The 14,965-nt window shown below is 31.4% G+C and overlaps 3 protein-coding genes across 4 annotated transcripts; 2 read left to right on the top strand and 1 right to left on the bottom strand.

Moving 5' to 3' along the window:
- Positions 1–5,913: 5,913 nt before the first annotated feature.
- LOC106763814 (peroxidase P7-like) lies at positions 5,914–7,854 on the top strand. The gene is made up of 4 exons (XM_014647968.2): positions 5,914–6,287; positions 6,502–6,693; positions 6,789–6,954; positions 7,430–7,854. The coding sequence occupies exons 1-4, from the start codon at positions 6,048–6,050 to the stop codon at positions 7,813–7,815; spliced, it is 984 nt and encodes a 327-aa protein (XP_014503454.2). The 5' UTR covers positions 5,914–6,047; the 3' UTR covers positions 7,816–7,854.
- A 319-nt stretch (positions 7,855–8,173) lies between these two features.
- Positions 8,174–10,677, bottom strand: LOC106764087. Its single transcript, XM_022781958.1, has 4 exons — positions 10,222–10,677; positions 9,832–10,000; positions 9,004–9,073; positions 8,174–8,609 (listed from the first exon to the last, which is right to left on the bottom strand). Exons 1-4 carry the CDS (start codon positions 10,505–10,507, stop codon positions 8,478–8,480), a joined length of 657 nt encoding a protein of 218 aa, XP_022637679.1. The 5' UTR covers positions 10,508–10,677; the 3' UTR covers positions 8,174–8,477.
- A 654-nt stretch (positions 10,678–11,331) lies between these two features.
- Positions 11,332–12,323, top strand: LOC106764546. Of its 2 annotated transcripts, none has more exons than XM_014648814.2 (3): positions 11,332–11,428; positions 11,812–11,905; positions 11,991–12,323. In XM_014648814.2, the coding sequence occupies exons 1-3, from the start codon at positions 11,380–11,382 to the stop codon at positions 12,142–12,144; spliced, it is 297 nt and encodes a 98-aa protein (XP_014504300.1). In that variant the 5' UTR covers positions 11,332–11,379; the 3' UTR covers positions 12,145–12,323. The 2 variants fall into 2 exon arrangements, with proteins under 2 accessions (XP_014504300.1, XP_022637377.1); XM_022781656.1 differs by lacking the exon at positions 11,332–11,428 and adding an exon at positions 11,554–11,608 and having other exon boundaries at positions 11,785–11,905.
- Positions 12,324–14,965: the final 2,642 nt, after the last annotated feature.

Here is a 14,965-nt window from a genome sequence, read left to right as displayed (position 1 = left end):
TTTATTTAGTGTATAAGGTGCAAAAGATAAACAAAGAGGTACATACAATAAAAGCTAATAATCAAACAAATAATAAAAGCAAAAGAGAAGCCCAATAAGCATAGGGGGTGTAGAGATTAAAACCGGGGGTGCAAAGCACAAATAAGGCCTTTCTGATTTGAGCCCAAGTCCTTCCTTTCCAAATTTTAATCTGNCAGGGGTGCAAGGCTGAAAGTGGGGGTGCAACTCGAAATTTGTTGATCCAGACCAAAGGGGGTACAGCAGCAAAGTTGGAGGTGGCATGTAGTAGTTGCTGGCCAGGCCCAAGGTCTCTTTTTTATTGTTTTTGCAGAAACGGAAATGGGGGTATGAATGGAGAACAGGAGGTGGCGAGCAGGAGAGTGTGGCCCAGAACCAGGCCCAACGCTTCTTTTGTATGCAGATTGGGAAAGGGTNGTGTGAATGGTAGCGGTGGGGTGGCAGGCAGAGAAAAGAAAATGGGCTCAACAGCCAGGCCCAAAGCCATTTGCCCTAATCAGAAATTAGGGGTTCAATCTGTCNTACCCTCATTTTTGCAATCAGCCTCCAATGCCAGAGACTTAGGTCTCTTAACCTCTGATGAGAAGAACCCAGAGACGCCCTCGCTGCCCACGACCACGGCCCAGCCCCCACTCGACCGGCCACCACCGTCTACAGCCAACGGCGTCGCCAGCGACGATGCTCGTCGCNAGGGTTATCGTCAGCCATGTCAAACAGAATCCCCTTCACCTTCTTCTCCTCGCGTGGGGGGAACCTTCTTATTCGTGAACAAGGCCGACCGTTGAGCGTCGCNGGTCGCCGCTGCCACCAAGTCAAAGGCGTCTCCCTCCGTCGAGCTCTTTTCGATACCTCTCTCGCCTTCTCTTCATCAATAGCTTNAGACTTCTCCTCGATAGTCTCGTCGTCTTCCATGAATGCAAGGCCAAACTCCGATCGAAATTTCTCTATTTGTGGCGCCGCTACCATGAGAGTCCTTANTCGCCGTCCAGGGCCACCATGGGAATGGAGCAGGTGTGGGCGACACTACCTCCTTTTTCCTCTTAAGTTTGCTTCGATTGAAAACTTGCAGTGAAGATGGAAAGCGTGAGGGAGGCTAGGAAGCTGATTTGGATCTCTCTGTTGTGGTTACGGTTGAAGACTGTATGAAATTGGTTGAAGATTGTATGAAATTGGTTTGCAGTTTGCTGTAATTTCTTTAACAGAGGGAATTGGGATAGGAAGATGATGAATCTGTAAAGAAGGGTTGCCGGAATTTGGGCTGAGATGCAGGATATTAATTTGCAGGTTNGGGTCGTGAAAAATGGAAGAAGAAGGTATGGACGTCGACTAAGTTTCTCTGCTTGAGGGTTCTTCACCCGTTTGAATTTGGTTTGATGAAAAATTGGTTGACAAATCAATGCCTGAGAGAAAGGTGAAGATGGTCTTGTATTCTTTGTTTTGGTTGAGTTTCTGCAGATGGAGGAGTTGATCAAGGATGGATGATGATGAACGTAATAGAGGTTGTGGTTGTTTTTGTGAGTAGGATAGTCCTGTTCTTGGTGGTTTGTTTTTATTTTTTTTTTCACTGCAGGTTGGGGGAGATGATCTTAATGGGTGAAAGAAAAAATGGAGTTTTGGAAAATGGGGAATGGCGTTTCAAGTGTAGAGGCGTGATGTATGTGTGAATGATTCTGAGTGAGTGAATGATGGTTGGCACTGTGCTGATAATGTGATCAGAATTGTTGAAGCGTGGTGTAGGTGATGAGAGAGTGATGAATTCTGTTAAGGTTCCCCCTCATCAATGGTATACTCTCGCCCAGATAATGATCCCCCTCTGTTCTTGTTGTAACCGTTTTCATCCCCACCATTTTCAACTTTTTTCTTTTTTTATTTTTATTTCTTATTTTTCTTTTTTTTCTTTTCTTTTCTTTTTTTTTTTTTTTGGGTGTTGACACATTGCAATTATAATCATGTTCATTATAAATACAACACTAACAACCACAACCAAATATTTCATCCAACTTTGAAGACCCATCACAACTTTATGCACATCAAAGATCTACTTAACACCTTGGTTTTCAAAAGTCTTCACCAACCTCTCATCATTTGCTTCCAACACCTCACAGCTAATACTTTTTTCAACTCCCTAATCACTAAACCATCTGAAGAAGTTGCATCCTCCATTTTCACTCCCCATCTTATACCTAGGGCAACCCCAGAACTGTTTCCCTCGATTCTTGGTCGTTTTTGTTGTCCTCAACACGCTCTTCTCTCCACAATAGCAGATCAGCGATGCATCTTTCTTGTTCCACCCTCCATGTCCACGAGAGCTCACAGAACACAAATGCTTTCTTCGACACTCATTGCAAGTTGAAGAGGAACACGAATGAGCCATCGACGTTGGGTCTCCTACTTCAGAACTTAAACTCACAATTTCATTCTTCTCATAATTTAACAATTACAAATCTAATTATCGTTTTTAATGAATGGATAAAACGCCGTGTTTCAGTTAACAGTGCCACGTGTCGCAAATCACTAAAATGTTTAACACGTCAGACAACACTTGTGCACAATTTTAACACCGTTAACGATTTTTAACGGCAGAGACTAATTTATTTGAAATTAACACTTATAAGGACTCAATTGAAAAGGTTTAAAAGAAGAGGACCAAATTGGGAATACCTTACAAAAATAGAGACGCCTAAATGGTTTTAACCTTATTAATATTATTTTTTGAAATGAATCATACATATTATATTTATATTTTATCTATATATTTTACTGGATATAATTTCAATTTATTCATTTAATATCATAATTAATATCTAATTATCAATCCTTAATTATTATATCTTATCTCAAAATATTGATACCAATCATTATAAACACCTCCCTATATTTTTGAAAAACACATACATTGAATTCGACATAGAGATTTGTATCTATCATACTTTGTTATTAAAATAAAACTACATAATAAAAATATCTTGACTAATATACTCTTATCATCTAATTTTTTTTTAATGTAATTCCTTAGTACATTTTCATTCATATTCATTTTATCCTAATCCAATTATTAATATTATCTTCATTCATCATTTATCATATTTAATAACATTTAATCCAATATCGAAGAAAAGTTATTATAATATGTTATTTTTCAAATTTTATTCAACACTTACCTCGTCTAGTAAATTAAACATGCATTACAATTTGTCCAACCATTATTATATATGCTCATCCAGACCTGACATGTCTAACGAATTTTAGTTTACCAACAAAAAATTTTAGTCTATCAAAATAGTTGCTCAAGTGATGGCATATCTCCAAATCATTTGTGGAAGAGTTAGAGTTATTTATGGAATATGAGTTCAAGCTCTTATCATCATGGATCATTGGTGAGTTTTTATTTAGTATCGAGAGGGTACTCTTTTCATCATCATACTTTTCTCCCTCTACCATCCCAATTTATTTATTTTTCAAATATATCTTAAGTAAATTACTTTTTCTTTTATCATTAAATTTTTAACTTTTTTTAAACCCTAATTCTCTTTTAACTTCTCCTTTCACTCTTCAGTGGTGTCCACATAACAACATTCTCTCTTTCACTCCTCCACCCCCAAACCACATTTTTTCGTGATTGGAGATGAGGCTGGTTTCTTCTTATTCTTTAATACTTTAGATGCATTTGGTTGCAATTGAATTGTTAAATTTGTATTTGTTTGGTTTACTCTATTTGGACGTGCTCTGTGAAAAAAAATAGGATAAGAGATTGTTGAAGGCCTTAAAAGAATATTGAATATCCGTTGAAGAGAAAAGAGATCCTCGTATCTGTTGGCATTCTCTATTGATTTTTTTTATTATTTTTTTTCGTTTATTAATTTTTTCTTAGATTTATTTATTTTATATTATATTTAGAATATATTTTTACTTAATTGATTTAATATTTTTTTAAAAGAATTATTTGTTAAAAAAAGTAAAAAAAAAAATGGTTGAAGGTTAGGGTTGACTTTGTTTTCCAATCCGAGTCCCATGTTGAAAGGCACGAGAATGGAATTAATATGATTTCAGAGGTAGATTCAGTATTGACTACGAGAGAAGTTTTGGAATTGATTCAGTCAAAAGAAGTTGATTTTAAAAGCCTAGACAAAATGTTAACAAATATCAATGAAGAAGGATTCTTTTATGGGGCCCGTAGAAGCTCTGGAGGTTATGCAGAAACAATTTTTCGATATGCTGCTAAAACACATCTTGGAAGATATAAACCAACTCAGAATATAAACCATTTGCTTACCAATTTAAAAACTAATTATCATTTTTTATTTATGATAGAAATTATTTTAGTTACTAATAAATTTTAATTTCTAAATTAATATCTAATCATTATGATTAATTATTTTTAGTAATAAAATTAATAATTATTTATGAATTTGTTAAAAATTTAATTCTTAGTTTGAAAAGTTGTTCTTTAAAAATGTATTTTTAATACTGCGTTAAGAAACACAATTTTTTTAGTCACGCAAACAATTTTCTTATTGTCTATTAATGTTTAATTTTTTTTCATAGTTTTATTAAATAAATTTACGTGAATCGGTATACTATATAAAAGGAAAAAGCTATATTTTTTGTTTTGTAAAAATAATAACATTGATTGAACCCTTCACGAGCAATCCAATCCATGCACAGATAAGGTGAAATAATTATGGAACAGCCTTTTGGACTATCGAAACTGTTAAATTTGTCACCGCAACCATGCAATAATTGCACTATCATCATCAGAGAAATAAAACAAATAAAAAATGTAAAAGCAAATAGAAAAGAAAACAAGAAAAAAAAAATTTAGCAAAGTAAAAATGCTTGAAGTAAATGTATGTTAATTTACTTTTAATTTTTATACTAACTATCTATTAAAAGTTATATATATATATATATATATATATATATATATATATATATATATATATAAAGCTCGTCTTACATTTTTAAAAGTTAAACTCAACTTACTTAAAAACTTGTTTCCCATATACAACCTTTTAGATAGGTTTTAAGATACCCTCAGATAAGATAATCAACCGAGGAAAAAATTAGTTAAAAATATATGTTATAGCATGAAAATTGAAAATTATAGCAACTATTATTGAATGAGTGGAATCAATTTTCAAGAGTCTAGTTTAACCAGATTAAAATATAACTTATTTTTAATAGTTATGATAATTATCTAAAAGCCTATTTACAACAAGATTACTTGTTAGCTGTTTCAAAATTTTATTTCATAAATTTGCCTAGTAGAGATTTGACATTTTTCTAAGTCAACATATTTAATATTTAAAGTAGTACATAGATATAAGACTTCTATAGGGTAAATTTAGAATATATTTGTAATATTTTTACACTCTTTTTTTTAAATTGTATGAATTTCATACGTTTATTTTAATATTTGTTTAATTCTATGTTTTATATATATATATATATATTAATGTGATGAATGTATTAAAAATTTTATATCAATTAGATATGATAAGACAAATTTATAACATAAAAACATATATAAATTTATTTTTTTAAGATTGAATTAGAAGTAAAATTCATAATATTAAAGTTGTCGATATTATTTTTGAAGTCTAATTTAATAAGATTTATTTATCAAATAATTATTAATATTTAATTTCATATTCAAAATATATATATATATATATATATATATATATATATATATATATATATATATATATATATATATATATATATAGACTTAGAGATTTTATATCAATCATAAATAAAAAATAAATTTATAATACATAAACCTTGTATTATAACTTAATTTTTAAAGTTAAATTAAGTTTAATTTATTTTTAATGTTATTTATGTTGAAGTATGACATGTAGACAAGTTTCTTGGAAATAATTTTTCTCCACATCTTTATGACAGCATGCAATTGTACGCACAAGTATATCAGACACTACCTGACAAGAGAGATAGAGCTTTTCGCTTAAACAATTCATTGATTGAACAAGATAATTTGGTCCAACCCTGTATAAGAGAAAGCACCAATGATTTGGTATATCTCCTGTATGAAAGCTCCAATGGCCTCTTTCTACTTCCTCTTGCTTCTTCTTGTCGGTGCAACAACTAATACAGCTTCTGGTGCAGACCTATGTACAGACTTTTACTCCTGCACTTGCCCAAACTTGTTAACCATAGTCAAGAAAGGAGTGGCTCAAGCCATTAGAAAAGAACCACGCATGGGGGCTTCCTTACTCCGATTGCATTTCCATGACTGCTTTGTAAACGTAAGTATACAACAAAATATAGTTGTGTGCACTCATGATTCAGGGGTGTATTCAGTATCTTTACAATGTTGGTAATTTTTTTCTGCTAGGAGGTATTAACAATCTTTGAATGAACACTGTGTTGTAAAAATTAACTAGCCCATAAATGTGTCATGATCTAGAACTATATCTGATAATTTTTTTCAAATGGGGTTTGCATTGTGTTGTTGTTCAGGGTTGTGATGCATCAATACTGTTGGATGATAGTAGCAACTTCGAAGGAGAGAAAACCGCAGCAGCTAACAACCAATCAGCCAGAGGATTCAATGTGATAAACGATATTAAGTGCAGTGTGGAGAAAGAGTGTCCCAAAGTGGTGTCCTGTGCGGATATTCTTGCTCTGGCAGCTCGAGATTCTGTTGTCTATGTAATAGATTTATTTATATTTCTAAGATTCTATTTTTTTTATTGGAGTAAGAGTTATCCATTATTATGGCACTTGAGCATATAGAAGTTTTGCAGTTAGGAGGACCTTCTTGGGAAGTGGGGTTGGGGAGAAGAGATTCTACAACAGCAAGCAGAAAGGATGCTAATAGTAACCTTCCTGGGCCTTTCCTAAATCTAGCTAATCTCACAAACAATTTTGCTAATCAAGGCCTCTCTGTTACAGACTTGGTTACTCTTTCAGGTGATGTAATAATTTATCAGATGTCTTCAATGCTCCATCCTTATTTTGTCACTACACGTCAAAACGAATTTTAGTACTCTTAACATTGAATGAGTCACATTTCAACCTTTCCTGGTTATTGCCAGAAATGGAATGTAATTTCCAGTGTTAATTTAGAGTGTGGCCCTGCCTATTTAATACCTTAAATTATCATTAGTCAGTTTGAGTTTTGGTCCACCTATTTATTACCAAAAGAAAGACTACTCTAATGTTCCTAACTAGTGCTTGAAAACGATTTTGGTATATTTGGTTGACTCGATTTTTTTTTTCTGAATATAGTATAATTTTTATTTTGAAAAAAAAAAAACTAATGTGAAATACTTTCTATTTCCTGCACTGAATTGTGTTCTCTGTAAGAACACTGTCCTGGATGAAGTTTTTAACTTGCCATGTTCACCAAGTGTTACAACTGAATAACAGAAACTTTTAATGACAGGGGCACATACCATTGGCCTGGCTCAGTGCAAAAATTTCCGAGCACACATCTACAATGACTCCAACGTTGATCCCTCCTACCGGAAGTTCCTGCAGAGCAAATGCCTAAGAAGTGGAAGGGACAATACACTGGAACCCCTTGACCACCAAACTCCAATCCGTTTCGACAATCTATACTTCCAGAATTTGATGAGTAAAAAAGCTCTTCTTCATTCCGATCAGGAGCTGTTCAATGGCAGTTCTACTGATAATCTGGTTAAAAAATACGCTGCCAATACTGCTGCATTCTTTGAAGACTTTGCCAAGGGCATGGTCAAAATGAGTAACATCAAGCCTCTCACAGGAAGCCAGGGAGAGATCAGAATCAATTGCGGGAAAATCAATTAAATGTTAGCATGTGATGCTTATGTAAAATATAAATTCAATTTCCCTGTTCCAAAATTGTACTTGATCCTTTCACCGTCAAGCAACCTGGCTTTATCATCAATACACTACCTAGTTTTATACATTTGTGTTTGTGTGTGTAAATAAATATATTTATGTAAGTATATGTATGTATGTATATCATACATTAACATTTCTCTCAGAATTATCTCATCGTCACTGCTAACATAAGCAATCAACATAACCAGCAGACTTATGACCTCTGCATGAACGACAATACGCAGCATTAGGAATATCAGCATCTAGTAGTATTTGAAATCTATCCAGAAAATTTGCCTCTCTTTGCATTTGCCCGGTAAGGTTGTAAAATAATCAACGGCGTGAAACAAAGCAAGGTAGTAAAATCACAATATTATAATACATTTACATGAGAAATCATAAAAATGTTCTACGACATAGTGTGTTAAGCACAGAATTAACTTTGATGGCTCCCACACGACTATTACAAAATATTATTAGGAGCTTACATCTATATATTGGCCATGGACATGCAAGCGAGTTAGTTACTTCATGAGAAAACCACGATATCTCAACTATACACCATACCAAAACAAAGAAACTCCAAGCTGCTATTTATAGTTACATTACATCTCCTACCACCTAATCTATTCATCACCAGATTCAACCTCCAGTTCAAATTCATCAATCTCTTTAAAGTAAGCATTCTGTTTTTCAATATATTCTTGAAGCTGGTGATCCTTGACTGCATCTTTTTCAGATGACAAAGTACGCTGTTTCTGAAAATTCAGCAAATATGTATCAGGCACTAGCAAAATATTTATTTTGACATGATTGAACACGTAACTTAAAACTAACTATGCAGAATCTAGGGCCACTAAGCAAGACTTCACCTCCATTCCCCAACAAGAGAAAATGTCAAGTGAAAGGGAAATAAATAGAAATTACTTAGGTGCATGATATGAAGCTATAAATTACCAGAAATTTTGTATATACGGCAGGGATACTGATCTTAAACAGTAAATAAACAGTCATTGGAAATGCTCAGTGCAATATTTTTAACAAGTAAAGTTTCATACAAGATCAAGTTCTTGCTGAATAACAAATTAAATATCCTTTGAGTTTCCTAATAAAATCACAGAAACTTAGGACCACAATAGTAAATGAATATACCTTTGCACGAGGAAAAGTCAATGCTTTGGCCTTGGATAGGTTCAAACCTTCAAACTCATCATTTTTCTCGCTGTTTTTTCATCACAAAACCATACAAAAGAACAATTATATGGGAGAACTTCCAGGAAAAAAAAAAAGAAAAATCAAACTCAGTTTTCACGACAAGAGATATAATGAATGTTCCAACTATAAAATTGAATCCAACAAAGAAACGAAGGAAACATACAATGTCATGGGCATAAAGCATAATAATGCCAAAACAGGACAGACTGAACAGGTCAAACAAAAAAAAGATAAGTACGAATAAATAATCTGTTCAGGAAAGTTTCACAAATCCAAGAGTTTTCATGCATTCTCAAACAAAACTTATAAGATTAATATACCCAATCCAAACATCACACTAAAAAAATACTTCAGAGAATTCCTCTCAAGAACTTAAAATTTTAATATACAAAAGAGCGCTGGCAAATAGCAACAAACTGCTCTAACAAACTCTAAACTATTGGCTAAAATTCACTGTAAACTAATCAGATACAATAATCATAAGTGAGACCTAATAACTAAAAAGTGAAACCCCCAATTTTATAATTTCCAATAGATTTCAGCCTGTAGTACTAATCAAGAATTAGCTTAAAATAGCGGGTTACTAGCATTTCCAATCAATACAATCATCTTAGCATTTTATCCCCCAATCCCATTCTTTTCCCCATGTCCCAAACTTCGAACAACCATCTCTTATTCTCCTTCGATCACTGTTTCTTTATAATCGGTACAACTTCCACAAAAACACAATCTACCACTACGAAAAAGAGACGGGTGATCACTTACCGACTATCAGAGATCTTCAAATTGGGCGTGGTACTAACAGGAACAGCCACTGCCTTCCCTTTATCCTTCTTTCTTTTATTCGAAGAACGTCTTAGGCTGTACACTACTGAAATAGACTGAACAGGCTCAGAAGCCTCGACATCATCAGAAGCTTCAGCATCAACAGTCCCTGAAGGGAAAAAAAAGAAGAAAAGAAAAGAAATAACACGGCGATTAAAAACAGCATGCACGAGAGCTTAAAATCAAACAGCAAGACTTAATTACAGAGATTAAACACGCTATAATGAAATTGAATTTGTCAAGTAACAGCAGTATTGGAAAGTAGAATGTCTCTTGGGTTGCAAGAGAAACTAAAATCCAAAAATCAAGAAAATAGGGAAGCGTGCGTACGAAGTGAAGGGGGAGTGATTGAATCGGTCGGTAGAGAGGGGGCTCTGATAGATGGTGTGGAGGGAACGGGCGGTGAAGGAGAGGTAGGGTTTGGGGCATCATCAAGATTGGTGGCGTCGGCAACAACGCTGCTTTCAGAAGCACGATTATCGAGCGCAGAAGAAGAAGAAGAAGAAGGGTTAGCTTTGTGAGGTTCGGGCGGAACGGGGGGAGAAGTGTTGGTGATATCGGAGAGAGGCTTTCTGCGACGAACCACAACCACTCTTTTTCTTCTATTAGCTTCCATTCTTACTTCCGGAGTTGCCTCTCCATTGCCGGCGAAAAACAAGTTAAACGTCTGAAGAAGAAAGTACAGAAATTTTACTGCAAGCGCGAGAAAGACGAGGATTCCACAAGAAGCTTCTTCCTCTTCTTTTTCTTCTTCTTCCCAGACACCTGGAATTAGATTTTCTGTTTTTTTTTTTTTTTAAATTTGAAGGCCAACGCCAAACCTGCTGCTATCAAATACGGGCCAGGGCTTGGGTTGGGCTTACTAATATTCAGTCATACGTGGCAATAGCGAGATTACTTTTAATCATATATATTTATCATTTTACAAAATATATTTGAATAAGTGTGTATGAAAATTCATAACCATAGTATTTATTTTAAAAAATAGTGTATACCATGGGTTATAATTTTATATATATCTTAAAAATTAGTCTTACTAACATAACACATTTACATAAAGAAAAAAAGTAATATTTTGACACATAAGTTTTTTTACATTTATTTAAAATTATTTTTTCTTAAAAAAATATAAAAATTTAACTTTTTAAGATTATTTTATTTTATACTATAAATAAAATGTAAAAATGTATCACTTTATCATATTACTTTTAAAAAAAAATAAACTTTATTAAGTTTTGGATGATTCCATCCACTGCCTATGATTTCATTCCACCCATAGCAACACGTCCTCCAAAACAAAACCAGGGTAAGGCTGCTCCTGTTTAACCTTTCCAGTGTTCTAACAAAACACACAGGAAGACCCTGTAAAGAAATCAAGGGGCACATGAAAAATCTGCCGAAATTACAATCTTACCCTCTCCTCTCATCTATAAATATCTACCTTCTAAATTCCAAAACACAAGAGAGAGCAACTTAAAAGACTCAAAAATGGAGGCAATTCAATCATGGGTTTCAAACCACAAGCTAGCCACACTTGGTAAGATATTTATTCTCATTTTCTTATACATTACATATTCTATTTTTCATTTTAGCAAAACAAAAATTATCTCAAGTTTTTACTTTTAATAAAATATATTAAATATAATTAAGCAACACTTATATTTCTTATTCTATTCTATGATAGGTAATGTTTTCCTTAAATTCAATTACAAGGAAATTATAATTAGGATAATGATATAGAGACAATATTTTGTGACAACATTTGAATATTATTATACGTGTCATTGTGTGATTGGTTTAAATGACACAATAACACTATCATGGATCAATCATACAATAACACATATAATAATGTTTAAATGTTCTAAAAAATGTTGTGTAAGTATCTTTATCTTATAATTAATTGGTGTTTGGTTGTAGGGGGACTTTGGGCTTCTGGAATTGGGGCATCTCTTGTGGCTAATTCACGTACAAGGTCTCCAATGAAACCTAGTCTTAGACTCATCCATGCCAGGTACATGACATGTCCAGCATACATACATACATGCACATTCACTTTGTTTTTATTTTTATTTTTTTTATGCTGTTTGGATTTGTAGATTGCATGCGCAAGCTTTAACACTGGCAGTGTTGTCTGGTGCTGCGGTTTATCGATACTATGAGATTCGTGAATGTGGCCCAAAACAACAGGCCCACTATCCTTCCCCCACTGTGGTCCAGCTAGTTGAAGGGGAGCTCCAAAGTCCTTTCTAAAATTGTCAACTTATTGTAGTTTCTTTAATTATTATATAATATAAAATTATCAGAAGAGGAAAACAGACAGTTATCCCTTTTGGAGGAGATCAAGAGTTGGGTGTTTCCCTGCACCTCCAACCCCTTCATCCCACACCACCAAATTTTAATAAAATATCAATTTCGTCTTTAATTAAAAATGCATTTAATTTATACACAATTTCGTCAAAAATTTGTAAACAGTTTTAGAGTGTTTCACTTTCTATATCTAACTTTTTGAAAAATTCATCTTTTAATTTTAATAAACATATTTTTTTCTCATTCTTATTAGACTACTCATTTAACACAATACTGCTTGTACAGATTTAAAATTTGTGAATTTCAAAATTTCATTCATGCTTTTTTTTAATTTTATATTTAGATATAAAATTTAATAATAATCTAATTTAATTTAAAATTTTGATATTATTTAATATATATTTTTGTCTTCATAATCATTAAAATATAATTTTTATTATTATAATAGTTATATTAAAAAGAAATAAAAATTTTATTTATGTAATTATTATTCTTTAATTATTAAATTAAATAATTATATCTAAAAAATTTAGTTTTTATTTAAATTTTTATAACTATTTTATTTAATTTAATATGTTTAAATATATTAAATCAGATTTTATATTATTTTTTTTCTTCTTTTTCATTATTACTACTTTTATTTAAAATTTTTTTATTTTTATTTTTAATATAACTATTATAATAATAGAAATTATGTTTTAATTATTATTAAGATAAAAACATATATTAAATAATATTAAATTTTTAAATTATAATAGATTATTATTAAATTTTAAATCTAAAAATAAAATTTAAAAAAAAAATATGAATGGGATTTTGAAATTCACATATTTGTTAAAGGAGTATAGTGTTAAAGGGATGGAAACGAAAAAATTTAAATATATAAACACCCTGAAATTATGAATGGGATTTTGAAATTCACACACACACACATATATATATATATATATATATATATATATATATATATATATATATTTTTTTATTTATTTATTTATTTATTTATTTATTAAAGTTAAAAGTTGAATTTTTCAAAAAGTTTAATGGCAAAATGAAACACCCTGAAACTATTTAAGAATTTTTTATTAGATTCTATTTAATTTTCTAAAAATTAAATACACTTTTAATTAGGGGTGAAATTGGTATTTTCTTAAAATTAATTTTCTAAAAATTAAATATACTTTTAATTAGGGGTGAAATTGGTATTTTCTTAAAATTTAGAGGTACAGATGAAAGGGTTGAAGGTGCAGGTGAAACACCATGAAGAGTTTGGTTATTGAATTGTATAAAGCCCATATAAAAGGAAAATGAGAAAGGGTGTTGCTCCCTACACCTCTCCAAGTGAGACCTATACTTCCCCATTAATTTAATTTATTTCAAAAATATTCTACACCTTCCTATTATTTTCTTTTATTCCAAAAATACACTACACCTCTTCACTATAATCACTTTGTTTGGGCCCACGTACATATCATGTATAAGTACCAGTATATACGATATCTAATATGTAGTTAACTTAAAATATAATAAGAAAGCTAATGTCTCTTGTTCTTTTTTTAAAATTAATCGCAGTATAGAATATAAAACTTAATAAGTTAGGTAAACATAAAATTAGTTGTAAAGGTATATAATGTTAGATACTGAAATAATGAAATAGTATATATTAAGGTTAAAATTGAAAAAATAAAACTACTAAACTTATGGATGAATTATTATGAAATTAGCTACAATTTCTTATTCTGTAAAATAAGGTTATATTCCATTGTAAGTTTGGTCTATATATATTTTTATTGATTTTTTTTTGTCGGTTTATATGATTTTTTTATGTTAACGAAGATGTTAAGGATGATGTTGTGCCTAATTGGTGTATGGATCATATTAATGTGTTTTTCAAAAAGTTACAAAAAAAGTTTTATTTTTTAGTAAGTGGTCAAAAAACTATTGTTTTGTTCATTTGAAAATGATGTATATTACATCATGTCTACGAATAACGTATAAAATGGTTCTAGATTAATTCAACAGTAGATTTATTTAATTAACGATTCCTAAACAATATACATATGAATAAAATAATTTTAATTACCAAAGTCAAAAAGCAGGGTTCATTAAGAAAAGTAAAAAAAAAAAAAAAAAAAGGACTTGGTGCCGATGATTGAAATCAAACTCAAATATTCTATAATGATCTGAATCATTTGAGTAGATTGATTGATAGTAAATCTCCAGCTGTAAGTGAAATTAATTAATTATTATTATTGACAATGAAGTCATTTTAAGTTGGTAATCATAATCTATATTATATATACCACTTGAATCAGTAAGACTAGAAGGTTATTCTAATTAAGATAAAGCAAAAAGAAAGCAGTGCAAGATATTAACCAATTTAATTCCAAATTAGCCAGTTCATCTATATTATATATAGAGAGAGGCAAAAATTAATCATATAGTTTAATTTTCGACCATCTTTTCTCTCCATGATCTTATCCAACGGATCATTGTCTGCACTTTGACAATTGAAACAAAACCAATGTGAACACAATCAAAAGTCCAGATTCTATCATCTTCACCAGACTAGTAGGTAAAAACAAACATCCTTTTCTAAAAATATTAATTAACAAATTAAATTTGGGACTGCTTTGAACTAAATTTTCGTATATTTGTTTTTTTTATCACTTAAAAAAAAATCTTTTATCAATAAAAATATTTTATTGTATATAAATTCGTATTCATCTCTTATTCTATCCGATTTGAAACTATGTTTATATCC

Source organism: Vigna radiata, chromosome 6, assembly GCF_000741045.1.
Source record: "Vigna radiata var. radiata cultivar VC1973A chromosome 6, Vradiata_ver6, whole genome shotgun sequence".
Classification (NCBI taxonomy): domain Eukaryota; kingdom Viridiplantae; phylum Streptophyta; class Magnoliopsida; order Fabales; family Fabaceae; genus Vigna; species Vigna radiata.
Note: the sequence above shows the minus strand (reverse complement) of the source record. Positions and strands in the feature narration are given on the sequence as shown.

Bases quoted from the DNA above. Each gene is read 5' to 3' on its own strand.
- LOC106763814 (XM_014647968.2), top strand. From the start codon at position 6,048: ATGATTTGGTATATCTCCTGTATGAAAGCTCCAATGGCCTCTTTCTAC. The intron at 6,288-6,501 runs GTAAGTATACAA...GTTGTTGTTCAG, and splicing joins TCCATGACTGCTTTGTAAAC to GGTTGTGATGCATCAATACT. The intron at 6,955-7,429 runs GTGATGTAATAA...TTTTAATGACAG, and splicing joins AGACTTGGTTACTCTTTCAG to GGGCACATACCATTGGCCTG.
- LOC106764087 (XM_022781958.1), bottom strand. From the start codon at position 10,507: ATGGAAGCTAATAGAAGAAAAAGAGTGGTTGTGGTTCGTCGCAGAAAG. The intron at 10,001-10,221 runs GTACGCACGCTT...TTTTCCCTTCAG, and splicing joins AATCACTCCCCCTTCACTTC to GGACTGTTGATGCTGAAGCT. The intron at 9,074-9,831 runs GTAAGTGATCAC...ATGAAAAAACAG, and splicing joins TTGAAGATCTCTGATAGTCG to CGAGAAAAATGATGAGTTTG.
- LOC106764546 (XM_022781656.1), top strand. From the start codon at position 11,569: ATGATAGGTAATGTTTTCCTTAAATTCAATTACAAGGAAA. The intron at 11,609-11,784 runs TTATAATTAGGA...AGTATCTTTATC, and splicing joins TAAATTCAATTACAAGGAAA to TTATAATTAATTGGTGTTTG. The intron at 11,906-11,990 runs GTACATGACATG...TTGGATTTGTAG, and splicing joins CTTAGACTCATCCATGCCAG to ATTGCATGCGCAAGCTTTAA.